The 25,306-nt window shown below is 41.0% G+C and overlaps 1 protein-coding gene across 1 annotated transcript in view; it reads left to right on the forward strand.

Moving 5' to 3' along the window:
* The first annotated feature begins 13,670 nt into the window (after positions 1 to 13,670).
* Positions 13,671 to 25,306, forward strand: part of ANKRD55 (ankyrin repeat domain 55) — a 110,168-nt gene continuing 98,532 nt past the window's right edge. The window contains exon 1 of the mRNA XM_052659276.1: positions 13,671 to 13,728. Within this exon, the coding sequence (XP_052515236.1) occupies positions 13,671 to 13,728 (58 nt within the window). The remainder of the gene's footprint in view (positions 13,729 to 25,306) is intronic.

Genomic DNA, 25,306 nt, shown 5'->3' on the forward strand with positions numbered 1-25,306 from the left:
CTTTTAATGGTTGTGCAAATCCGCTTCTCTAGAGAAAGTTTTTACGTAGAAGGAGATGAACTAATGATAGCCTAGCAGAAGTAAATAAGAAGAGGCTAAGGAAAGAGCTAGACATTTAGAGGCATAAGCGAGAAAAGTTGAGGACTTTAACATTGAATGGCTAGGCTGATTCTTACTGCTAAGTCTGCTAAGTCACTTCAGTCGTGTCCGACTCTGTGCGACCAGATAGACGGCAGCCCACCAGGCTCCCCCGTCTCTGGGATTCTCCAGGCAAGAACACTGGAGTGGGTTGCCATTTCTTTCTCCAATGCATGAAAGTGAAAAGTGAAAGGGAAGTCGCTCAGTTGTGTCCAACCCTCAGCGACCCCATAGACTGCAGCCTTCCAGGTTCCTCTGTCCATGGGACTTTCCAGGCTGATTCTTAAGGTCCCTTTTATTCAAAATCATGCTGTCAGCACAAACACATCAAAGGAAATTACCCCCTCACTTACTATGACAGAGTAATTCTTTTTCCAATTAATCTAACAGCTACAATTATTTAAACAATTGTGTGAAAACCTGTGACGGGGCCACAAATCTATAGAACTTACATATATTCTGTTTCTACCTGTTCTGATTCACACATACCTATCATTGGACATCCTAGGGAGGGAAATTCATGTCCTGGGATCTACCTTGAGATTGTTCAATTTGGATTCTGATGTTTCTTGTAAAGAGGATCAAAACTGTTGGCGCAACGGACTCCAAAAATTCTGAAAGTATGCTCAATGTTTTCATTGGAGAGGTGAAATAGAAGGCATTGATTCATCATGGAATGTGGCAGAATATGGTCACAGCTTTGAGAGACTCTAAATCTTGAGAACACAATTCCAGAATATTTTAAGAAGGAAGCTGGTGTGGAATATCCAGCGCTACATGATGTGTTTCAAACAAGTGCTAGAGGAATTCAGAAAAGATAGCTAAGAAAGTAGTAATTAATATTTATTGAGCTCTTTTAGGTCCTGTAGGTATGATGGTAAATCAGTGCAAAAAAGAAAAAAAAAAAAAACCAACTTGTAGCATTTGCCAGTTTCCTTGGTGTAAATACTCCCATCACAGCCAATTTCAAGCTACCAAACACCTCACAGAATTCCTGAACATCTTTCAGTCAGTTCTAGAGGGCCAGAAGAAACTGGCTTGAGCACAACCTGGTTTTGTTATCCCAACTCATCCTCACAACAAGCTGTTAAGGAGTGTACCATTATTAGCTCCAGTGTACTTATTAGGAAAAATACTCAGAGGTTTAATAATTTGCACAGGTGCACAGAGCCAGAGCAAAGCAGAACTGAGGGAAGCTCAGACTGCATGGCTCTAACAACGTCTGGCTGTAGACCTACTCTTTCTTTACTGAAAAACAGCAATGGAGATTCAGGGTGGTAATGATTGCCAGTCGGTAACCAATTTCCACCTTGGTTCACTTCTATTACAGATAGATTTTCTGAGACCCCCTGGGGACTTACTTTAGATTTCTAGGTTGTTACTCTTCAGTAGAGAATCTCTGTGCAAAAGCCCATACGTGTATATTTTAATTAGTATTTGACAAGTATTCTAGCCCTATGCTACCAAAGGATGGCCCAACTACCAGCATCATGTGGGTACTTGCTAGAAATACAGAATTTCTGGCTCTTACCCAGATCTACTCAATTAGGATGTATAATCTTAGGACAACTCCTAAGTGATACGTGTTCCTGTTAAAATTCAAGAAGCTTTACCTACAGGATCATACCAGGGCTCTCATCTACCAAGAGGGTCTCATATTGCATGATGTTCTTCTTGCAGTTGGCAGGGACTGGCACGGTTACAGCAATGCACTTGATCTTGTCCTGTCCCCTTTGTGGCTGCAGTCTATGGTCACAAAACGGAGAGACTCCACAGAGTGAGACTTTGGCCTCATTAGCAACATTTCTAAGAAACAGCTACAGGTTTCTCTTCCATTAACTTGCTTAGTAACCTCAAATTTTGTTTTTCTAACTCTACAAGAAACTTTGGAGAGCCAAGTTCAACTAGATGTCTCACAAGGATTTCCTCTCAGAAAAATTAATGCAAAGAAAAATATCTTCTAAACACTCCAGAGTCTGCCAGGAAGGGGAGGAGGGGAGCAGTTAAGATTGCTGAAGCCAGGCCGCCTATGACTTGCCAATTTAATTCAAACCACAAGGCTTCATTTGAACTTGGCCAATAATTCATGAGTCGAAAATAGAAGGAAAGAATATGTGGCCAAAGTTAGAACTTTTTAAAAATACTTTTGAGATGTTCAGCAAGTTCACATCCACAGATATTTAAGGGAAAAGTGAGTTGGGTTTGTATTAGATTTTATTTTCTGTATTTTCCCAAATCCATTGCATTACTGGGGGAATAACCACAATCCAGATGTAACTGAATGTAAATCCTCAATCTTTCCAGTTGAGATGGAATCTAAAATTGAAATAAATATAATTCAGAGAAAGAAGCATTTCAAAAATGTATATTCTAGATTTCAAAAGACCAAAATTATTCTAATGTGTGAACACCTATGGTAATAATAGCAATGCCTACCAACCAGTACTAGCTTAAATACATCCAACTGGAATAACAAGGTGAGCAACTCCTTTACATTTTTCATCTGGGCAAGATAAGCTAGCAAACCTGTCTCTTCAAGAACAGAGGAGCAGCATTAGTCAATAGGAAAGAGGGGTAAAAGCAAGAACATTCTTTCTGCCCATATCTCTGTCAATCATTCAGAGATACTTCCCCAGCCTTCTGGTGACCAAGAAAAGCACCCAAGCCCTCTGAAATGCCAGGAAGCCACAGAAGAGCCCTTCTAAATCATCCCTGAACTGAAAGTTTCTCATAAATGGAGATCTCATCTCTATTTTGGTCACCACTGTCTCCCCAGCACCAAGACCATTGTCTGCTACACAGTTCAGTTCAGTCACTCAGTCATGTCCAACTCTTTGTGACCCCATGAATTGCAGCACACCAGGCCTCCCTGTCCATCACCAACTCCCAGAGTTCACCCAAACTCGTGTCCATCGAGTCGGTGATGCCATCCAGCCATCTCATCCTCCTGCCCCCAATCCCTCCTGTCCCCTTCTCCTCCTGCCCCCAATCCCTCCCAGCATCAGAATCTTTTCCAATGAGTCAACTCTTCGCATGAGGTGGCCAAAGTATTGGAGTTTCAGCCTCAGCATCAGTCCTTCCAATGAACACCCAGGACTGGTCTCCTTTTGGATGGACTGGTTGGATCTCCTTGCAGTCCAAGGGACTCTCAAGAGTCCTCTCCAACACCACAGTTCAAAAGCATCAATTCTTCAGTGTTCAGCTTTCTTCATAGTCCAACTCTCATGTCCATACATGACCATAGGAAAAACCATAGCCTTGACTAGATGGACCTTTGCTGGCAAAGTAATATATCTTCTTTTGAATATGCTTTCTAGGTTGGTCATAACTTTTCTTCCAAGGAGTAAGCATCTTTTAATTTCATGGCTGCAGTCACCATCTGCAGGGATTTTGGAGGCCCAAAAATAAATTCTGACACTGTTTCCACTGTTTCCCCATCTATTTCCCATGAAGTGATGGGACCAGACGCCATGATCTTCGTTTTCTGAATGTTGAGCTTTAAGCCAACTTTTTCACTCTCCTCTATTACTTTCCTCAAGAGGCTTTTTAGTTCCTCTTCACTTTTTGCCATAAGGGTGGTGTCATCTGTATATCTGAGGTTATTGATATTTCTCCCAGCTGTCTTGATTCCAGCTTGTGCTTCTTCACAGTTAGTGTTCATTAAATATTTATCATATAATTGATGAATAAATAAAGTCATTGCTACAGATTAACTTGAGCATGCTAGAAATGCCGAATACTCACCAAATTCCCATCATGATGTGCATGAGAAAGAAAACATTTTAGTAGTTTGGAAACTAAAAAGGAAAACATAGGACAAATCCAGAGATGGGGTGTCTGTACTACCCAGAAATGGGACTATGCTGACTGGATAGGGGAGAGAGAGAGAAATACTGACGCTGCAGACAGAGGCTTCCATCACCTACTTCACCATTTTGCCAAAAGTTGGGTTTGTCCATTTGGGCACTCAACATTTAGTGTTTAGCAAAGCAGTATCTGGTACTGGCTACTGACTGTGTATGTAGCATTGTTTTGGCGCTGTGAGAGAAGACCTGTCTTTCAACTGCCTTCTGGGAATGTAGAACTTGGTTGAGAATGTGAAACTAACCTGATTATATTACAAACAAGTATCAGTCAGAGAGGTATCCATAGGTAATTTTGACTGAGTGCTAAATAGGGTAAGGTTGAAATTTTCCAAGCCTTTTTCTCAGACAATTTCAACCTTACCCTACTTGTAGTTAGAGGATGTTGTCTTTGTAATTAGAAAATATTTTGAGTTCTTGATATGATGAGTCCTTGACACATAGTAAGTGTTAAATGTTTGTTTGGAATAGTAAGACCAAAGCCATATGAGAACTGTCCTAAGGATAACACACACTCATATTTTATATGCAGTATATTTTACAGGGGGAGAGTTCATACTGTTGTTTCATTATACAAGAACTGGGTATAGTTGGAACTCTAAAGCAGGGGAGTTACAAGGAGAGGCAAGCGAATAAGCTGCAAAGATCTACTGTGACACACAGGGAAATGTGGCCATTGTTTTGCAACAACTTTAAATGGAGTCTAATCAGTAAAAATATTGAATCACTCAGTTGTATACCTGAAACTAATTTTACATTGTAAATCAATTGTATTTCAATTAAAATAAACTTTTAAAAAAGTAAAGGAGGCATTAAAAAAATAATAAAGTAATAGGCATCCTCAGTTTTTAATAGCGTTCTTCCAGGATTTTAGAAGAAATAGAATTCAGAGTAAAACAGTGGAATTCTCAAGTATATGGGCTTTCGTGTTGTTGTTTAGTCACTGAAGTTGTGTCCGACTCTTTTACAACCCTATGGGCTGTAGCCCACCAGTCTCCTTCTGTCTCTGGGATTTCCCAGGCGAGAGCTCTGGAGTGGGTTGCCATTTCTTTCTCCAGGAGATCTTCCTGAGCCAGGGGTCGAAACTGCATCTCCTGCATTGACAGGTGGGTTCTTTACCACTGTGCCACCAGGGAACCCCATATGGACTTGCTTATTAATAGAATAGGCCTTAATTAGCTTATGAACAGTATCCACTGATTTTAAAGGAACAGATTTTAAAGTGCTTTATGAAGTCCTCGACCAAGGACAGCATCAAGGACTCCTTTATCATGTGGTCCACTGTTTTTCTCCACAGTTGAGAATATTCTTAAGCAGCCACTGCTTCATCCCCAACTGTGTTGTCGTAGACGCATTCAGTCAAGGATCAGGTTGGGGAGCTTCATGGTGAGAAGGAGGTGAGGGGCTAGAAGTGGCAAGAAGAAATATACCAAGAAGAAACTCCAGTTCCACAGAGACCTAAGCTAAGGCAGCCTGTACGTGCATCGTGCATGCATGCGTGCTCAGTCACTTCAGTCATGTCAGACTTTACAACCCCATGGACTGCAATCCCGCCAGGCTCCTCTGTCCATGGGATGGATTCTCCAGGCAAGAATACTTGAGTGGGTTGCTGTGCCCTCCTCCAGGGGGTCTTCCAAACCCAGGGATCGAACCCACGTTCTTCACCACTGAGCCACCAGGGAAGCCCAAGGCAGCCTGTAGATTGACAAAAAAGAAAGGTGATGCTTGAAAGGTGGGTGATTGACTCCCGGGTTACATAATAGAGATGGTAACAGTGAAAATGATGATACTGGCTTCTCTGGGCTCTTCAGTCTTCCACGATCTTCAGTATGGCCATGCTTCCTTTCCTCCTTCTCTACCCTCTTTCAAGTTGTGGCCCATCAGTCCTGCTGACAATAAGAAATATGGCTGAGCCAGTCAGCTAACCAGACTTTCCTAAAGATTCTTCCAAGATTCTGTAAAATAGCACAGGCCAATAGAAATAAAGTACAGGCCATATGTGTAATATTAATTTTCCTAGTAAACATATTCTTAAACTAAAAAGAAGGTAAAATTAATTTTAGTGATTTATTGTATTTAACTCAATATTTTTAAACTATTATTGTCATAGTATGTAATTAATCACCATCTCAATGGACATGAATTTGAGCAAGCTCTGGGAGATAGTGGAGGACAGAGGAGCCTGGGGTGCTGCAGTCCATGGGGTCTTCCATACAACAACCCTATGAGATAAATATTTTTTATCCTCATTCATAACTGTGGTTAAGTAATTTGCTCAGTATCACAAAGCTAGAAATGTGCTGAGCTGGAACTTAAACTCAGGACTGTCTGATGCCCAGACCTGTCACTGCCTGCATGCTGCCATTGTAGCTCCCAATTCCTTAATGTGAGCTCATCCCGGTGAAGGCTCTGGTTTCACCTGAATAAAATGTAGGAATGCCTGAAACGTCTCTGGAAGTTCACCCTCAGTTTACAACACTATCAGAATATTATTGAAACATGGCAGCACATCTGAAATTCACAAATACATGGGCTTTTGCTTACACAGGAAAATGTCAAGGTTATCAGAAGAACTCACCAGAAAGTTCTTAGGAAGAAAGTATTCCAATATGCAATGGTTAATTGAGTTCTAATGCAACATTGCCAATGAACAACAAGTCATCGACTTTGGCAAGGGAAATCCACCAATGAAGTCCTTCATTCACTAAATATTCATTAGTCTTCCCTTGTGCCTCACTCATCTGGACTGGGGTCACACAGTGGACAGAGTAGACAAGAGAAGTTTATCCTCTCCTGGAGAAATGTCTTAATCTAAGTTTTCCCAGAAGAAGATCCTGAGACAATGATTCCAATGCAAGTGACTTATTGAGAAATACAAGAAATATGAGAAGGAAAGGTGGATGGGTGGATGTCATACAGGAGGGGAATGGCAGCCCATAAAAAGAATTTTATTAAATCAGTTATTGTGGGTGGCAGCAGAGCTTAATCTGTAAAGGGAAATGGTGGGAAATGGTGTGAAACAGCAGATGTCAGAATCATTACATCTAAAAGCAAAGCAATTAGAGCTTATAGACCAGCTCCCAAGAGTCACTGGTTGAGGGCCTCTGTGGGCTGGGGGAGGGAATGAATAGCTCCCTGGCATTTCTGGCCTAACCCCCAGAGCTGGCAAAGTGGCCTTCAGCATTCTGGAAAAATGCCCTCAGGCCAGGATGTAGACTCAGGCATTTGAAAGTCCACTGAAGCACGCTGAGAAGTCTGGGGAAAGACAGCTCAGGGATACAGATAATAAAGACATAATGAAATGCACAGTAATTACAGATGGTGACAGTCACAGAAGGGAAAATGAAGACATTTTATTAACTGCAATTGGAGTTGGGCAAGGAGTCAGCTTACACAGAATTAAGAGTTTGGGTGAGGCCTCTCTGAGCTGAGACCTGGATGGTAGGAAGAAACCATCATGGTAAGAGTCAAAGGAAGAGAAATTTAAACCAAACTTAGGCAAAGTGTGAGCCACCACTGGTGCGAGCTTGGCTTGTCACCAGTTCAATACAAGATACGCTAAAAAATTGAGAGTCCTTATAAACATAACCATTTAGAAATAGCTGTAGCAATTAAACATTGCCACACCTCCAAGCCTGTGGTAAGGGGCTTGTCCCCATGATCGTGGTGTAGACCATTTTGGGCGCTCTCACACTGGTATGGAAAGTCACACACAGTAGGATAGTGGTAAATACATGATATTTTAAGGTTAGTTTGTTAACTACAATCTAACTGTGTATACAAATCTAAGAAAAATAAGCACTTATTTATTTTTCTTTCTTTCTTCTCTGTTTGTTTTCTGTGTCTATGAGTCTCCGTTTTATTATGTTTGTTCATTTGTTTTGTTTTTTAGATCCCACTTGTAAGTGAAATCAATACAGTATTTGCCTACCTCTGTATGACTTATTTAACTTAGCACAGTACCCTCCCAGTCCATCATGCTCTCTCAAATGACAAGAGTTCATTTTCTATGCCTAAGTAATATTTCATTCTGCATCTATATCTTCTTTACCCATCCACCTATTGATGGACACTTAGGTAGTTCTATATCTTGGCTATGCAATGAACACAGGGGTGCATGTATCGTTTCAAATTAGTAAGGTTTTTTTCCTTCAGATAAATAGTCAAGAGTGAAATTGGTAGATTATATGGCAGTCCATGGGATTGCAAAGAGTCGGACACGACTGAGTGACTGAACTGAACTGAACTGATGGTAGCTCTATTTTTAATTTTCAAGGAATCTCCATACTGTTTTCCACAGTGGCTATATCAATTAACCTTCCCACCAATAGTGCACAAGATTTTCCTTTCTTACACATATTCACCAACATTTGTTACTTACTGCCCTTTGGGTAATAGTCATTCTGACAGATGTGAGGTGATATCTCATTGTGGTTTTCATTTGCATTTCTCTGATGATTAGTTATATTAAGCACTTTCATGTGACAGTTGGCTATCTGTATGTCTTCTTTGGAAAAATGTCTGTTCAGATCCTCTGCCATTTTTAAGTCAAGTTATTTGATTTTTTTAATGTTAAGTTGTATTAGTTCTTTGAATATTTTGGAAATTAATCACTTAGATATATTTTTTGCAAGTATCTTCTCCCATACAGTGGGATAACCTTTTCCTTTTTTGATAGTTTCCTTCACTGTGCAAAAGATTTTTAATTTGGATAGTCCCATTTGTTTGATTTTACTTTGGTTTCCTTTGCCTGAAGAGAGAGAGCTAAAAAAGTATTACTATGACCTTTATCAAAGAGAGTACTACCTATGTTTTCCTCACACTTATTTATTTTTAAAACTTGCTATTTTCATCCATTTGAATTTTTACAAGTGTGTTTTAAAACATTTTGGGATAACATTATTATCTAAATTACAGAAATGTATTTTATATTGCTTATTCTTTGAGGTTTGTTGAGATACGATTTAGCAATATTCACCGTATTGAACTGTTTATTTCTCTGAGTTTGTGAAGTGAATAGAGAGTGCATAACTATCACCATAATTAAGATAGAGAGTATTTATATCTCTGCAAAAGTTCTTTCTGGTCCCTTTGTACTTTTTTCCCTCCCATATGGAAAACACTCCTCTGATTTATATTTTCTTTGTATCTTTTACAAGGATTCCTTATGAGTGGAGATATGCAGAATGTAGTGTTTTGAATCAGGCTTCATTCACTCAGTCAAGTGCATTTAAGATTCCCTCATTCTTTGCATGTGTAAGGACTTAATTCCTTTTCACTGCTGAGTAGTATTCCAGGATATAGGTGTACCACAGCTTGTTCATTCATTTACTTGCTGTTGAATGTTTGAGCTGTTTCCAGTTTGGGGTGAAAATAAAGTGCTATAAACATTCACATATAGGTATTTGTGAAAACATATGTTTTCATTTTTCTTAAGTAAATGCCAGGGACTTGAATTTCTGGGCCATATTTATCTTCACTTTTTAAGAAACAGTCAAACTGTTTTCTAAAATGGCTGGGTTATTTTGCATTCCCATTAGCAATGTGTCACAGTTCTAGCATCCTCACCAGCAAACAGTATGTTTTTAGCTTTTCAAAGACATTCCAGTAAGTAGTATTTCATTGTGATTTTGATTTAGCCTTTCCTAATGAGCAATAAGGCTGAGCATGTTTTCATATACTTACTTGCCATTTATATATTTTCTTTGGTGACATCTTTGTTCACATCTTAGTTCTTTTTAAAATTAGGGCTTTTTATTACTAAGTTTTGAGAATTCTTTGTGTATTCTGGATGAAGCGAAGTGAAGTGTTAGTCGTTCAATCTTGTCTGACTCTTTGCAACTGCATGGAGTGTAGCCCTCCAGGCTCCTCCGTCCATGGGATTCTCCAGGCAAGAATACTAGAGTGGGTTGCCATTCCATTCTCCAGGGAATCTTCCTGACCCAAGTATTGAACCCAAGTCCCCTGCATTGCAGGCGGATTCTTTACCCACTGAGCCACTAGGGAAGCCCATATTCTGGACACAAATCCTTTATTAGATATGTTTTATAAATATTTTCTTCCTGTCTGTGTTTTGTTTTTTCATTTTTTCACCTGCATCTCTTAAAGAACAAAAGTTTTTAATTATGATGAAATTTAATCACAGTGGCTGCTGTGATTGAAGAAATGATTTTTTAAATTTCATTTAATTTTAATCAAACTTAAAAAGTCATATGCAGCTAGTGACTATCATATTGGATGGCACAGCATGTTAATGACTAAATGTACTTTCAGTGAACAATGTGTACATTTAAAAAATTCTTTTATTATTCCTTGTTTGGATTACATTTATTGCTATAACTTTATGCCTGTTGAATCTAATAATAAAGATTGAGGCTTGCCTTCTATAAATCATTTTTTCTTTTTAAATTATTTTTTATCATATTTTATTAATGCATCCGTTTCATGATGCTTTGAAAATTTAAAAACCTGGTTCTTTACCACACCCCTTCATAGGTCACAGCCTTATCGTGGTAAAGGGGCTTGAGTAACTCAGTGAAGCTACAAGCCATGCTATGCAGGACCACCCAAGACAGACGGGTCATAGTGAAGAGTTCTGACCAAAAAAAGTCCCTTGGACTACGAGGAGATCAAACAGTCAGTCCTAAAGAAAATTAACCCTGAATATTCATTGGAAGGACTGATGTTCAAGCTGAAGCTTCTTTGGCCACCTAATGCGCAGAGCCAACTCATCTGAAAAGACCCTAATGCTAGAAAAGATTGAAGGCAAAAGGAGAAGGGGGCAACAGAGGATAAGATGGTTAGATAGCATCTCTGATTCACTGGGCATGAGTTTGGGCAAATTCTGGAAGATAGTGAAGGGAGCCTGGCGTGCTGCTGTCCGTGGGACAACAAAGTTGGACATGACTTAGCTACTGAACAATAGCAACCTTTACCATAGGCAGTCAGAGAAGCTCTGAACTAGAGAGATATTGTACATGGGCAAAGGCCTGTCTTCCTGGAGAGGGTATTCCTCATTGTTAATCCACCAAGTGGCATGCTGGAGAAGGAAGTGACAAATGGGGTGAAGGAATGAAAGACTATTTTAGAAAATGTGGTCAGAGAAAGCCTTGATGTAACAGTGACATTTGAACTGGGGAAAAAGCATTCCAAGTGAAGGGAAAAAATAGCAAAGTTTGAGAGTTTGGGAAAGGGCATGGCATGACCCAGGAACGGAAAGGAGACCAGTGTGGCCGGATGTGAGGACAGAGGGAGGTTGGTGAGAGATGATCTGGAAAGGGAGCGCAGAGCCAGATTTTGCAGTCACACAGACCTCCTCTCTTCCCTCCTACGTTACAGATAAGGGTTAGTGAATCACAGGCACCCGATATCTGTGAAAAGTGTGTGAATATGTCTGAATAATGGCCTTATTCAAAACACACTTGACAAAAAACAACCAAATGTTATTTTACACTTGGCTCTGGTTCTACAGAAAAAAATTATCTCTATGTGCAGCCTGAGAAGTGGACTGAGCAATAAGAACTCTCACAGGAAGCTAGCGGGTGGGGTACCCACACCACAGATTAAGACAGGCTCAAAAAGTTGTATAATTTGCCCAAATCACATGGCTAACAAAAAACAAACTCGTGTTCTTTCTACTCTGATACTTTTCTTCAAAATGAGCCCCAAACAGCCCTTTTACAAACATGGAATTGTCTGTATTTTCTTTTGGTTTTGGTAATGATATAAATGGACACAGAAATATCACATTATAGAGACTTGCACCGATTTTGGGAAGCCCTCTTCTGTGTTAGTTTCCTGAAGCTGCTGTAACAAACTGGCACAAACTTGGTGGCTTCTATAGAAATTTATTTTCTCACAGGTCTAGAGACCAGAAGTTCAACATCAAGGTGTCAACAGCACCATACTATCTCTGAAGTCTCTAGGGGGCGATCTGTTCCTGCCTCTTTCAGCTTCTAGTGGCTTCAGCAGTACCTTCTTGGCCTGTGGCTGCCTCATTGCAATCGCTGGTCACATGACTTCACTATGTTTGTCTCTTCTAGGGACAACTGTTGTTGGATTTAGGGCCCACTCAGATAATCTAGGAGTTCCCAGGTGGTGCTATTGGTAAAGAACCCACCTGCCAATGCAGGAGATGTAAGAGACAAGGGTTCAATCCCAGGGTTGGGAAGATTCCCTGGAGGAAGGCTCGGCAACCCACTCCAGTATTCTTGCCTGAAGAATCTCATGGACAGAGGAGCCTGGCAGGCTACAATCCACAGGGTCACAAAGAGTTGGACACAACTGAAGTGACTTAGCACACACAGATAATCTAAGATGAGTTCACCTTGAGCTCCTTAACTTGATTACATAGGCATATAGTCCATGGAATTCTCCAGGCCAGAATACTGGAGTGAATAGCCATTGCCTTCACCAGGAGATCTTCCCAACCCAGGGATCGAACCCAGGTCTCCCACATTGCAGGCAGATTCTTTACCATCTGAGCCACCAGGGAAGCCCAAGAATACTGCAGTGGGTAGCCTATCCCTTCTCCAGGGGATCTTCCTAACCCAGGAATTGAACCAGGGTGTCCTACATTGCAGGTGGATTCTTTACCAGCTGAGCTACCAGGGAAGCCCCTGAGGGAACCAATATTAATGGTATATCTTCATATACCTTCCTCTGTTCCTATGAACATACATAAACATGTTTATATATACAGTAGGTGGTTGCTGGTTTAATAAAAATGTAAACAAATGAAGCATATAACTTTTTCCATTTGTTAATAGAATCATCCTACCAAATAAATTCATATAGATTTACTTCAGAGTTTTAAATCTAGAGTATGAATTTGCTACCATTTATTCAAGCTGCTCCTCAACTGATACACATTCAGGTGATTTTGAGGCTTTTTTCCCCACCACGTATAATACTGCTCTAAACCCCCTTGCGATTGCACACTGTTTTAATTTTATCGTTATGGATATCTGAGCCCTGAAATGCAACCTTTCAAATGCCACTTCCTTCCCCCATCCTCCCTGTCATTTGGAGAACAGAGTTGAAGGGAGACTAGAGATGAGTGGGGAAAACCTGTAACGACTCCAAACAGCACATGGGCAGCAGCCTCCTGCTACAATATTTACGTGCTATTCCATTGAGATGGCACGCTGCTCACATGACCCAAATGCAGTTCTCACTCCCCCAAGAATACAGCTGAATCCAGACTGCATTGGCAGCTCTGCACATGCTCTGTTTGGCCCTGTGAATCCTCACTCACCCATTGAGATTTCTTTTGGTTTAAAGCAACACACCAGCTGCTGAATCTCCGTGACCTCCAGTATTTTCCTGGCCCAGATCCAAGGCAGGTGGCCCTCCATGAACACCATTTTCAGGGTTTGAGCTTTTTTTCTCTCTCTCTTTGTTGGGGGCTAGAGGGTGTATAATAACTTACACACGGGGAAAGCTGATGAGTGAGACCACAAGAAGTAAGTCTTTTTCCTGTCGGGTATTAGAGGAATAACATTTACCTATTTTCATTATTTGCCTTGACAACGACCTGCAGCTCTAATGCACACTGAATTCTCAAACAGAGGGCTTGGCAGGGGCTGCTGTATCTGACTGCTGTGTTGACTGTAACGTGTGAGACGGTGTTTTCTCCTCTCTAGAGACCTGGATTCATTCTGATGGTAGATGATGAGACAGGCAACCATGGATTTCAGTACTCCATCTGTGTTTGATCAACAAAAAGGTAAAAATGCTGCTTTAACTTATCCTTTGGTTCTTTGCATCTTTAGTTCAACATAGGGATTTGCAGTTTACAGGGAGAGAGAGAGAGAGAGAGAGAGAGTGTGTGTGTGTGTGTGTGTGTGTGTGTGTGTGATGTGGAAAGAGGATTTCACATAGGAAACAAACCTGTTCTAAATGTTCACTTCTCATTTGATTAGCATTTGCAAGGGAAAAACAAGCTTATAGTCTGTTAGTCTTGTTAAAGTGCTCCTACCTACAAATTTTTAAAATTGGGTTTCAAGCATACCAGTCTTTATTCTCATTAGCTTTTTGTTCAGATCTTTAAAAATACATATATTATAATAAGTAACAAAAAGAAAAAATCATATATATATTTCAGTCTACTAATCCAATATTGCATTGCTATAGTTTTGTAAATATCTTTTGATTCCCTCCAGGAATAGATGTTGCCCAGATTTATCTTGCTGCTGATGCATTATCTCCTCTGAGGTTGTGTAATGACTTATCACTATGTTATTATTTGCAGTGAAAGGATATATCTTTCTGATTCCCAATTTCCAATGTGGAGGTAATTTTCCACATGAAAAAGATTACTGTGAAATTCACCTATTCTTATTAAAAAACATGTATTCAGCCATACAGTTTATGCATGTACATTCTGCATATGAAGTTTGTGCGTGTGTGTGTGTATATATATATATATATATGTATACCTATGTGTAATCATGCACCTTCTCTTTGTAAGTACAGGAAATTTCCATTCTCTAAGTGTAATAAATATTTTTAGAAGATTTTTAAAAAATATCTGATACCTAAACCACTTTCAATAACATCTGAGTATTCCTCAGAATACTAAGATCCTTTGATTATTTAATTGTTTTGGCTATACCATGAAAATGGTGGTCCATGAAAGACTCATTAAGAAAATTCCTTTTTCCCCCCTTTTCCTGCTTTAGGCCATAGTGTGTTTACTACCTATTCTTCAAGCTACATCTGGTTTCATGGGTGAATTATTTTAGTTCAGGGCTTTGTCAAGTTACAGATTTACATTTAGATTTCTGAGTAATTGCCTTATGCATATGTTTGTGTGTCTCTTCAGAATGTGCCGATTCACACAGTATTTGGATATGAAAACTGTAGACAGAGTGATTGTTACAGCTGTGCCCACTGCAGCCTTTCCCTTTGTTTGTACTACTGATGGCAATCAGCAAGAGTGAAAATATGCTGAAATCCAAAGACCTCAAACTAGCTAAAAAATGACATTATTGAATTACGTAATCCAAACAGGAACACAATAGGTTTATTTATTAAGACTAATTTGAGGGAGCTAGAACTGAATATGAAGAACTAATCCTTCATAATGAATTCATCTATTCCAGTATTGTGGTTCCTAACAAGACTGAGGCCAGAACACAGTTAAAATGTTAATGTATAATATTTATTTTCTTGTAGCACCTTTCATGTGAGCAACTCACGACTATTTCTCTGTAGGCCGGATTCTCCCCCTTGTAAGCGAACTCTTTCCCTGCGACTTCCATCTTTATTTCTCAATCGTTTCTCTCCAGAGGTGTTGTGGTATGGTGGAAATAGCACGGGCAGAATAGCTTGGAACTGTAGAACAACTGCATCTTACTGTGTGACCTTAGCAAGTTACCTGACCTCTCTGGGCCTTAATTGCCTCAGCAGTAACTTAGAAGAAATGATGCTTACCTAGCAAGGTTGTTGTGAGAATCTAAAATAATGTATAGAAAGCATCCATCACTTTGCCTGATGTACATTAGGAAAAAATTGAAGTTGCTCATTCATGTCTGACTCTTTGTAACCCCATGAACTGTAGCCCACCAGGTTCCTCTGTCCATGGGATTTTCCAGGCAAGAGTACTGGAGTGGGTTGCCATTTCCTTCTCCAGGTGATATGCATGAAGTACTTTCAAACTGTGGTTGTTTTGTTATTATTTTTATTAATATTATAATTAATATTTATAATTATTAAACCCTGAACTCACCTCTCTATCTCTGGCTCAAATTTAGCAGTCTTCAGGACAAATGAGGATTTAGTTAAGACCAGTTGACTAGATTACATTAATTTTTTTTTTTTTTTGAACTCCAGGGTACCATTTAGAGGAGCCCACAGAATTACAGTTAACTGAATGATAGCTGAGTAGTTCTGTTATCATGTTAATCCTGTTATCATGTTAAAAATATATATCCTGTTATAAAAATATATATCCTGTTATCATATAATTCTGTTATCATGTTAAAAACATGAAAGGTCATGACAGATTTAGACAATTGCACAGATTCTAAATATTATATTGTTGGGTAAAACCATGGTGAAATGACTTTCTCTTGAAAAGTTGAGTGTGGTTGGTGCTTTAGTAGAGGATTTTCCTGGAATTCCTGATATCTGGGGAATCAAAACCCCAGTGGCCACTGGCTTTACATGCAGATGTGGACAAAAGACATTACATCTGGAAAGATCTTAGAAGTCATGTAAGACTGCTTCAACGACAGTGCCTTTATGGAACTGGCATTTATGTATAACTTTGTGTCCTGTTTTATTTTACCTTCAAAAGAAAAACATATCAAAAACCAAGGAAATCCATGGTATTCTCCACAGGTGGTTGACGTTTGACTGCTTGTTTGAATTACATATGGAAACTCATTGACAGTGTGGATTGTTCCTGGGGTTGGCTTGCTTTTTTATTTTGTTTTTATTTTTGATTTTGAGTCATTGCATCTTTCAGCTGTTAACCATTAACGGGTCAAGGAGCTGGGGAGGAAATATTGCATTACTGTTTGTAAGCTTTTTTTATTATTTTTATTATGATTATTAAAGACTTAACTTTCTTTTCTCATCACTATGAGATTACAGATCTATCTAGATGAAATGTAACATTGAAAAAAAAAAAAAAACAAACTTGGTCACATATAAAAATCACCTATCCAGTTTCTGAAAATGTTTATGCCCGGATCCCATCACTGGGTATTCTAGTTTAACTGGTGAGGGACATGGCCTGACAAAGCCCCCAGGAAGTTCTAATGTACAACAAATATGGAGAAGCACTCATTCCATCTATCCTCCTAACTTCCCGGATGGGAAAAGTGAAGCACAGAGAGGTTAAAATGTGGGCCCGCTTATGAGAATGGCTCACAGCTAAGTAGCAATAGGGGGCTTCCCCGGTGGCTCAGTGGTAAAGATTCCGCCTGTAGTATTGGAGACGCAGGAGACATGAGTTCAATCCCTGGGTCAGGAAGATCCCCAGAGGAGAAAATGGCAACCCACTCCAGTATTCTTGCCTGGAGAGTCCCACGGACAGAGGAGTCTGGCAGGTGACAGTCTATAGAGTTGCAAAGAGTTGGACATGACTGACTGTCACTCACCAGGCTCCTTTGTCCATGGAATTCTCCAGGCAAGAATACTGGAGTGGGTTTCCATTTGCTTCTCCAGGACACGACTGAGCACCTGAACTATAAGTAACAAAGGGGACTGAGACCCAGGTGTCCACTATCCAGACAACAGACTACGAGGTTTTTTTTCCTGGGCAATCTCTGGTCTTAATAGCTACTTTGAGGTGGGGGTTGGGCTCAGGTAGCTTTGGCCTATGGTTGCCCAGAGAATGGTCAGCAATGAGCACTTGGAAAATACTAATGCATAATGGCCTTTGGGTTTTCCAGTTGGCTCTCATGGTAAAGAACTCAACCTCCAGTGCAAGAAAGGTAAGAGACCTGGGTTTGATCCCTAACTGGGGAAGATCCCCTGGAGAAGGAAATGGCAACCTTCTTCAGTATTCCTGCCTGGAGGATCCCATGGACAAAGGAGCTGGGCAGGTTACAGTCCATAGGGTCACAAAGAGTTGGACATGATTGGAGCGACTTAGCACGCACACATGCACAATGACCTTCAGAGCACAGATTAAAATCAGGTAGATCTGGAGTCCTTCCAACTGCATTTTTCTATTTTTCTCATTGGTAGAGGTATCGGTATTTTTCTCATAAGACAACCCTATGCCAGGGTCTTGGGAACAGATGGACATTTGCTCTAGGCCAGTCTCAGTCCTCATCCCAGTTGCGTGAACTTGGACACACTGGTGATCTTCTGGTCTGTAAAATGTGGGTAGTGTTCTACATTCACAAGGTGACTGGGAGGCTCAAAGATTGTGGTATCTGTCTGACCAAGGAGGTTCAGGCCACATCTCTGGCTTTCTCTGTGAGGAGGAAGCCTGGGTCTTCACAGCTCTCCACTCTGGCTTTGTGCTTCTTCCTCTCACCATGGCAACATCTCTCTGGGCCCACGTGCTCCCGGCTGTCTTCCCTCTCAGAGCCCACACGCAGGGAAGGACCTGTAGTAAAATCACTTACTACAGAACACAGAGACTCCTACTGAAGCTGAGATTTCAGTTACGTAACTGAAGACATTTGCATGAGGGCTCCGAGAGAAAATCATACTGAGAAAGGTGCTCCCAAGGGCCTTGCCCAGCCCAGCCCAGCCCTTCCTGGCTCTATGAGAAATGTCTGAGCGCGGTGTTCACAGGGGCCTGTCGGGGCAGTGGCCCACCCTCTATCAGGTTTCTCTCTGGTAGGGTTGCTGAGAGAATGTGAGGAGGAGCTCAGCACTCCAGCCCAGATTAGTGCAGAACGTCCATGTTCTAGGGCTGCTGCAACAAATTACCACAAACTGGGAGGCTCCCAACAACTGACATGTAATCTCTCCCAGTCCTGGAGGCCAGAAGTATGAAATCAAGATGTCAGCAGGCAGTGTACTCCTTCTGGAGGCTCTAGGAAAGAATCCTTTCCTCCCCCTTCCAGCTTCTAACCTTTTGTGGCTTCATCACTGCAGTCTGCCTTTGGTCTTCACGTGGCCTTTTCCTCTGTGTGTGCGTCTCAGAGCTCTCTCTGCCTGGCTCTTATAACAACACATGTGATGGCATTAGGGCCCACCCAGATATGCCAGGATAAATATCTACTCTCAAGATCCTGAACTCAGGCTTTCAACATATGAGGTCATATCCCCTCTTTTGCCTTCTAAGGTAATAGTCACAGGTCCCAGGGACTGAGACATGGAGATACCTTTAGGACCACCGATCAGCCTACTTTATGGCATGAAAAGAGGTTAGATTTCAAGTTCCTTCTCAGATGTATGCAACCTCCTCAGTGGGGTTTTGGTAAAATCCATTCCTATTTAAGCTAGAAGGAAGTTTGGCATTTGAGAGATGGGGTGGAAAGAAATATGAGATAAAATGGCAAAATTGAGATCCAAACCTAAACCTGCATGACTTCAAAACCCATCTGCTTTCTACTGCAGTATTCTTCCTTGATCAACCATATATTTTAATGAAGAAGTAAGATATTAACAAAAATTAAAATTAATGAAGCCTATGTTTTTACAATCAAGCTATTATCCCATTGTATTGTGGAATTTAATGCTCCCACTTACAGATGTCTGGTTTTAATTTCCAACTTTTCATCCAAAATGGGAACTCTAAACAAAATGAACTTAGAGTGCCTAGATAATGCGCTTTGCTGGAAAAGCAAAAGTTAAAATTCTGCTCTGACAATCAGATGCCTCCAAAGGAAGAATAGGCAAATTTTCCCAGGGACTTGGGGAGGGAGTAGAGAAAAGGCAGTCAGAGGAGACTGGAGAGAGCGGGGACAGTTTGAGCTCAGCACACATCTTGAACAAGATGCAACTGGGAACACTGAGCTGAATTTTGTGATAGATTTTCAGACTGATGGTCCAGACAAAGGAAGATTTGATGGCAAATGACCATTCCAGTTTTAAAAGGAGATTATCTGTCATCTTTGGGAAAATACTCAACCTTCTCCCTCTCTTGGTCAAGAAAGAGGAGCCTAGGGAAGAAGAGATGGAAGAAGAATCCTTTTTCCAATCTTCTTGCCCATTCAAGACCTAACCCAGGCAAACATATTAACAGGAGGCCTGCCCCCTCCGTCCTCTGCCTCCTTTGTGCAGTCTCTCTGCAGTACACAGGAACCTCTTTCCCACCCGCCAACTCCTGGGAAATGATGTGACGCATCATTCCACTCCTGGCTCCTCTGCTGGACCTAGCTAGAGGGAAAGTGAAAGTGGCTCAGCTGTGTCCAACTCTTTGCGACCCCATGGACTATAGAGTCCATGGAATTCTCCAGGCCAGAATACTGGACTGGGTAGCCATTCCAATGCCCTTCTTCAGAGGATCTTCCCAACCCAGGGATAAAACCCAGGTCTCCCACACTGCAGGCAGATTCTTTACCAGCTGAGCCACCAAGGAATCCCAGCTGGAGGGAAGCCCCTGACTGATCTTATCCAAACAATTACTATTCACAGCCTTAGAGAGCCAGGACACCAAAAGTGATTCCGTGGGTGAGGGGAGTGGTGTCATTGTCAGCATTCTCTAGCACAGGACAGCCGCAATGTCCTCCAGAATAGGGCCTCTGGCCTGAGTATGCATCACAAGAAGGAGAATCTGGGACTGGTATGCAGAGGGAATGAAGGCCCACCTGGTGAGCCAGGTCTCCTGAATCAGCCCTGATACTGTGTCCCACAGCTTGGCTAGATCAGCTTCAGAAGGCAAACCCTCAACTTAAGCCCCTTGTCTGGAAGTCAGCTGGGTCACCACACTGAGCTTTTCCTACTGTTCATTAACATTCATTATATTATTTATAATCTTCATCATCTCTGGTCATTAACTTCACATTTCATTAGTTACAGCTGTGCTGAGCAACTGATATCTGTGAATTTTCCTGTTCAGATAACCATTTGGATGCAAGGAGATTGAAGGAAAAACCAGCAAAGTTGTAACTAGTTTTATTACAAAACTAGTAGAATAATGAACATTTCACTCATCCCCAAATATGGGATAAGGTGAGAAGGTAAGGGTCTAGATACACTGAGACCCAAGATTGGTGTAAAAAAGGGTGCGGGCTCGATACTGTCTTGCACAAAGACCACATCCAACCATACTCATCAGCCTACTATATCCCTGAAAGAGGGCATGGCAACCTACTCCAGTGTTCTTGTCTGGAGAATCTCCATGGACAGAGGAGCCTGGCGGGCTACAGTCCTTGGGGTCGCAGAGAGTCAGACATGACTGAACAACTAAGCACACACAAGCCTAATGCATAGGTTCGTGTGCTTAGTAAGGGCCCTCAAGTTTGTTTTCTCTATGTAAAAACTTTAAATATCAGTTGCTTCTTGATGAGGCTGCTCTTATTTTATTGGGTTCGTTGGGGGGAGGAAATGAAGAGACAATGTTCCAGTCTACATGGGAAATACTTCCATTTCTAAAAGTAGCCTTGGGATCTAAAAATATACACATGTAATATTTAATAACATTCTGATGCTTTTCTAACCTCTTGTTTGAAAACAATTTTAAACTTAAACATTGTAAGAATGGTATAAATAAAACTGTATATCTTTTAACCAGATTCACCTAATATTAACATTTTATCCCATTTACTTTATTGTTAGCGCTTTCTCTGTCTCTGCATCTCTCAGTCTTTGTGTGTTTCTCTCTCTGTTTCTGACTCTCTCTCTCTGCCTCTTTCTCTGTATGTATGTATACGAGAATTTGTGTGTATACCTGAGTATATGCTCTTTTGTCTCATCTGCCTGCATTCCAATTTTGTCTATTGATCCAATAATGTCTTTTACAGCATGCCCCCCTCCGAGCCCCAACCCAGTGCCAGATCCAGTCTAGAATACTGCTATAGACTTTGTCTTTTATGACACTGACATTTTTGACTTACAGTCTCTCCCTCTTTTTTAATACCAAGTTTCTTCTTGTGGGTTTGTCAACACTTCCTCACAACTAGATTAGATTATGCATTTGCAGACAGAACACCACATGGGTGATGTAGTCATCTCAAGTTATCACAATATTATTTAAATTCTTTTAGAAGGTAATTTGAGGTTACCGGTATTGCACTATTAGATATCAACTGATTCTTATGGAGTTCTTTAAATACTCAGGTTTCTTTCTATATGTAAAACTAGTGTCACCTTCTTCAAAATATTCCAGCAATACAGAAAAGAATTCAGTATACAAAGTGCTGTATTCTCTTAACTAGCACAGGGCTCTGTTCTTCAGAGGCTCTCTTGGCCCCAGCCTGTTCCCAGCTTCTCAGCTGCCAGTATGGACCCTAGCAATTCATCTTCCATGCAGGTATGGAGAATAGCTTCTATAGGGAAACAGAGATCAGGACAAGAATATTAACCAGTAGCAATAATTAGAAGAAGAAGAATAACTCTGGCTTATTAAGCAGCTCCCATTTATTCATCCAGACACCGTGTGAAACTTTTATGCCTATCATCTTACTTGATCCTCAACACAGCCCTTGAGAGAGATTCAATTTCTAGTCCACCTAAGGTTACATGACTTATCCAAGGCCACATACAACAAAAACAAAGCTGCAATTTTAACTTTAGTTTCTGACCCTCAAGCCCTCTTCACACTCTTATTCGCCATGAAGTTATACTCTCTGCATTCTTATAACACACCCCATCAACCCCTTTGTGACTCTTAGTACAAAGGAAAATAAAGGTGATGGTGGCTAAATCTGCTCAAGTTTCCCCAGGGCTGGGCTTTCATTTGAAATGAGCTCTGCACAGTGGGTTCAGCTTAGTGACAGGTTGACCTCCTCCATTATAAGAATGGATCCATGGCAATCTGCCCTTAGAACAAAGAAAGACACCAGCCTCCTAGGAGGAGGAGGAGGCTAAATGGGGAGGATTATCCTGGAATATGAGCTGTGGAACTGATGTGATAAGAATTGGGAATTTGCAAGGTCAGGGCTTGGCTTGCACCACAGAAACTTTGAAATCTGGTTCGTTATCATTTTCCTACTCAACATGTTTGTTCTGTGCAAAAACAGGTTAACATTTCTCCAAGACATAGTTCAGTAAACCCTGATTCTATAATCAAGGTCACAGACAACAGTTGATAAAGAGGAAAAATAATTATTTTAACCTTGACATCTTAAGCTTTGATCTTGGGTGACCCTGAGATCATTTCTCTGTTCTCTAATTCACAACAGCAAATCAGAACATAATCTGGTGTTTGTTTTTAAAAAACAACTCTCCAGACAACGTTGGGGAACAAAGAGCCTTATTTTTTAAGAACCATGAGATGTATATCTGAAATTCATCTGAATTGATATTTTTTTCCTTCTTACTTAGTGCTATTCAAAAATGATGTCCTAGAGTTTTGGCAGCAAGTCGGCTGACTCAGCATGACCACTATCAAGAGGCCTAGAGGTGGGCTTAGAGGTGTCTACTTTCAGTTGAAGAATGGACCCTGGAAGTGCTTTGTCTTAGAATAGTAGTCACTGGTAGGACTGAAAGAAACTCAAGGAATGTATAATTCTATGTGAAAAAAGAAACAGAAGGGTTCGCTATGGTGCAGTATAGTGAACTGAAACGGCCACTGTAATGGTGCAGTATAGTGAACTGTAATGGGTCAAAGCAAACAGTTCAAATCCCAGCGCTGCCGCTCTTGTTACCGACCCTTTCCTGTCAGGCTCCAGCAAGGGTCCTTCTGACTAATGCCATTGGAGCCAACAGAATGAGACTAACTTTAGTGCAGAAGTAAAGAATTTTATTCTTTGATCAAAGAATGGAGAGGTGCAAGCTCAGGCTCTAGAGCAACAGTCCCAACATTTTTGGCACCAGGGACCAATGTCGCAGAAGACAGTTTTTCCACCCACAGGAGACAGGGGACAGTTTGGGGATGATCCAAGTGCCTTACATTTATTGTGTACTTCATCATTAATCAGCTCCACCTCGGATCATCAGGCATTCGATTCCAGAGGCTGGGGACCCCCGCTCTGGAGGACATGTTCTCCCCACAGGCCAGAGGCAGGGCTGCTTTACAGGGATCTGAGCAGCGGGGAGCGGGCGGAGCTCTCACAGGGGAGCCAGACAGCTCCATGGCTCAGGCTGCAGATCACAGTGCCGGGAGCAGTGTCTCCGCCCAGGACCCACTGCTGTCATCTTAAATTGAGCTGTTGTCCTCAGGGGCGGGAAGAGGAACTCTGGTCTGAAGTGCCAAGTACCAGTATGAGGCCTCTGTGCAAGGCCCACTGTGGTCAAGTGAAAACAGACTAAGCACAAAGGAAAAATAAAAACAGTTGGACTTTATTACCCAAATTCTATTTTTCTGTAAATTGGTAATGGGCACGGCTGCTGCTGCTGCTTATTGCATGACCTAGTGGCTTAACATCTCTAAACCTCACTTTCCTACTTGTAGATTAAGATAGTGCTACCGCAAAGGACTGTTTATAGAGACTGGATTAATGAGTGCATGCAATGCTCCTGCAACCACTGCTGGCCCATAGTAATCACTCAGCAACTGCTAGAAGTGGTTATAGGGTTGTTATAAAGATGGTTATAACAATCTTCAGAGCGTGGTTATAAAGATTTAATGGCATAGTACATACCAAGCACTTGGAACCATGCCTGGTCCAGAGTAATCATTTAGCAAGTGCTAGTGGAGAATCCCAGGGATGGAGGAGCCTGGTGGGCTGCCCTCTGTGGGGTCGCACAGAGTTGGACACGACTGAAGTGACTTAGCAGCAGCAGTGATTCTTACAAATGATTTCCCTAAGGTCACATGGACAACTGGTCTTCCCTGGTCAAGAGACCATCCATTGGTCAAGTTATCTTCCCCTCTATAATGAATTCATAGCATAGTACTCCTTTTTAAACATTATTTTTTTTTTATTTTTATACAATTTTAAAAGTTAATTTCCATGGTGGCTCAGACAGTAAAGAATCTGCCTGCAATGCAGGAGACCTGTGTTCAAACCCTGAGTCGAGAAGATCTGCTGGAGAAGGGAATGGCTACCTGTTCCAATATTCTTGCCTGGAAAATTCCATGAACAGAGGAGGCTGATGGGCTACAGTTCATGGAGTCACGAAGAGTTGGACGTGACTGAGCAACTAACACACAATTATTACGAAATATTGGCAATATTCCCCATGTTGTATAATACATCCTTGAGCCCATCATATATATAATAGCTTGTACCTCTGACTCCCCTTTCTGTCCTCCCTCACACTGGTAACCACTAGTTTGCTCTCTGTATCTATGAGTCTGCTTCTTTTTCATTATATTCACTAGTTTGTTGTGTCTTTTAGATCCCACATATAAATGATATCATGCACTTATTTGTCTTTCTCTGTCTGACTTATTTCATTTAGCCTAATGCCCTCCAGGTACATCCATGTTGCTACAAATGGCAAAATTTCATTCCTTCTTGTGGCTGAGTAGTATTCCATTGAATATATACACCACATCTCTTTATCCATTCATTTGTTGATGGACACTTAGGTTGCTTTCAGGTCTTCGAAATTGTAAATAATGCTGCTATGACTATTTCAGTACATGTGTCTTTTTGAATTAGTGTTTTTGTTATATTTGCATATAAACTCAGGAGTGGGATTCCTGGATCATATGGCTCTGTTTTTAGTTTTTTGAGAAACTTCCATATTGTTTTCCACAGTGGCTGCACCAATTTACATTCCCACCAACAGTGTAGGAGGGTTCCCTTTTCTCTACATCCTTGACAACATCTGTTACTTGT

Source organism: Budorcas taxicolor, chromosome 20, assembly GCF_023091745.1.
Source record: "Budorcas taxicolor isolate Tak-1 chromosome 20, Takin1.1, whole genome shotgun sequence".
Taxonomy (NCBI): domain Eukaryota; kingdom Metazoa; phylum Chordata; class Mammalia; order Artiodactyla; family Bovidae; genus Budorcas; species Budorcas taxicolor.